Raw genomic sequence first — 1,257 nt, 5'->3', positions numbered from 1 at the left:
ACACTGCTGCCCCAGCCCCAGTCCCTCCCTCCCCCTCCTCAAACCCCAACAGACTTATCAGCTGGAGGCAGCTGTGTCAGCTACCTGTTTAGTCTATCGCCAAATCTTTTCTAAATCTTTTCTGAATCAATTCGGATGCTTCGTATCGATTCAGAGCTTTTTATTGGTCTCCTGATTTGATTCGGATTCAGAGATTCGGTCCCCGAATCGAGCCTAATCTCTGAATTGAATCAGCTACCAAAGCTCCGCACAGCCCTAATACAAATGTCACAGGCAGGGCAATAGACTATCATTAACATGATGCTTTGCCCCATGGTCTGATCTCACTGGGGTGCTTACCAGTTGCCATTTCCATTTCTTCTCCTAAATCATGATGTGCAATTATGCTGAAGGGACACTGAAAGATTCCAGCATCCTAACAGGACTCATTCTTAACTATTGTGGTTGTAAATGGGGGAAAAGAGCACAGCAAAGTATACTGTGCATGAATGAGACATCTTGCTAATTTTCCCTGCTATAATTTAACCTCTATTTTTCTTTTCATCTTTAACAGGATTCCGTTGGTGAACCTGTAAAAAACAAAACAGACAAAAATATTAATGGGTTACCTGTACCTACCTGTACCTTCTGTTTACTGGTAGGAGACTAAAAGAGCAGCACTCTATGGGCCAAATATATTTTTATAAAAATGAACATGCCTATAGGTAACTGCATTTTCAAAGAGCGCATTTTTTTGAAGAAGAGAAAAAAATGTGCAAGCAAAGAATCTCTGTGAAGAAGGATGAAGTCAAGAAGAAATGAGGCAAAGGACCGAACATCTGAAGTTTGGGATATGGACTGTGATTCTGAACCTGTGCCAATAATACCATTATGTGCCATGTACTGATGTGAAAGACTTCGCAGCAAGCCGAAGCTAAGTGAATTACACATAGACATATTACAGAAAATAGGGGTGGGGTATCTCTTCTGATAGAGTCAATATTTCTGGTCAATATACATATATACATATATATAAATATATATATATATATACAACACACACACACTTTTTTGTACTGTAGCAATTTTTGAAGATCTTAAATGTTCATTTTTAAAAAAGAATTGTGTCATGGGCTACAAATCTGGTTTCCTTAACATGCTTAGTATGAACTAAATAACCTGATGTTTTCTACTTCGGCAGCTTGCCTTTCAAACATATATATTTATATGTATAAAGATATATATACATATACATATATACACACACACACACACACA

General features: G+C 37.9%; 1 protein-coding gene across 1 annotated transcript in view; it reads left to right on the top strand.

Moving 5' to 3' along the window:
- Positions 1–1,176, top strand: part of AJAP1 (adherens junctions associated protein 1) — a 76,330-nt gene extending 75,154 nt beyond the window's left edge. The window contains exon 4 of the mRNA XM_019511625.1: positions 554–1,176. Within this exon, the coding sequence (XP_019367170.1) occupies positions 554–575 (22 nt within the window). The 3' untranslated portion in view covers positions 576–1,176. The remainder of the gene's footprint in view (positions 1–553) is intronic.
- Positions 1,177–1,257: the final 81 nt, after the last annotated feature.

This window comes from Gavialis gangeticus, unplaced genomic scaffold, assembly GCF_001723915.1.
Source record: "Gavialis gangeticus isolate Ggan-Ray unplaced genomic scaffold, GavGan_comp1, whole genome shotgun sequence".
NCBI lineage: Eukaryota > Metazoa > Chordata > Crocodylia > Gavialidae > Gavialis > Gavialis gangeticus.
The sequence above is the reverse complement of the archived record's forward strand: the minus strand, read 5'-3'. Positions and strand labels throughout refer to the sequence as shown.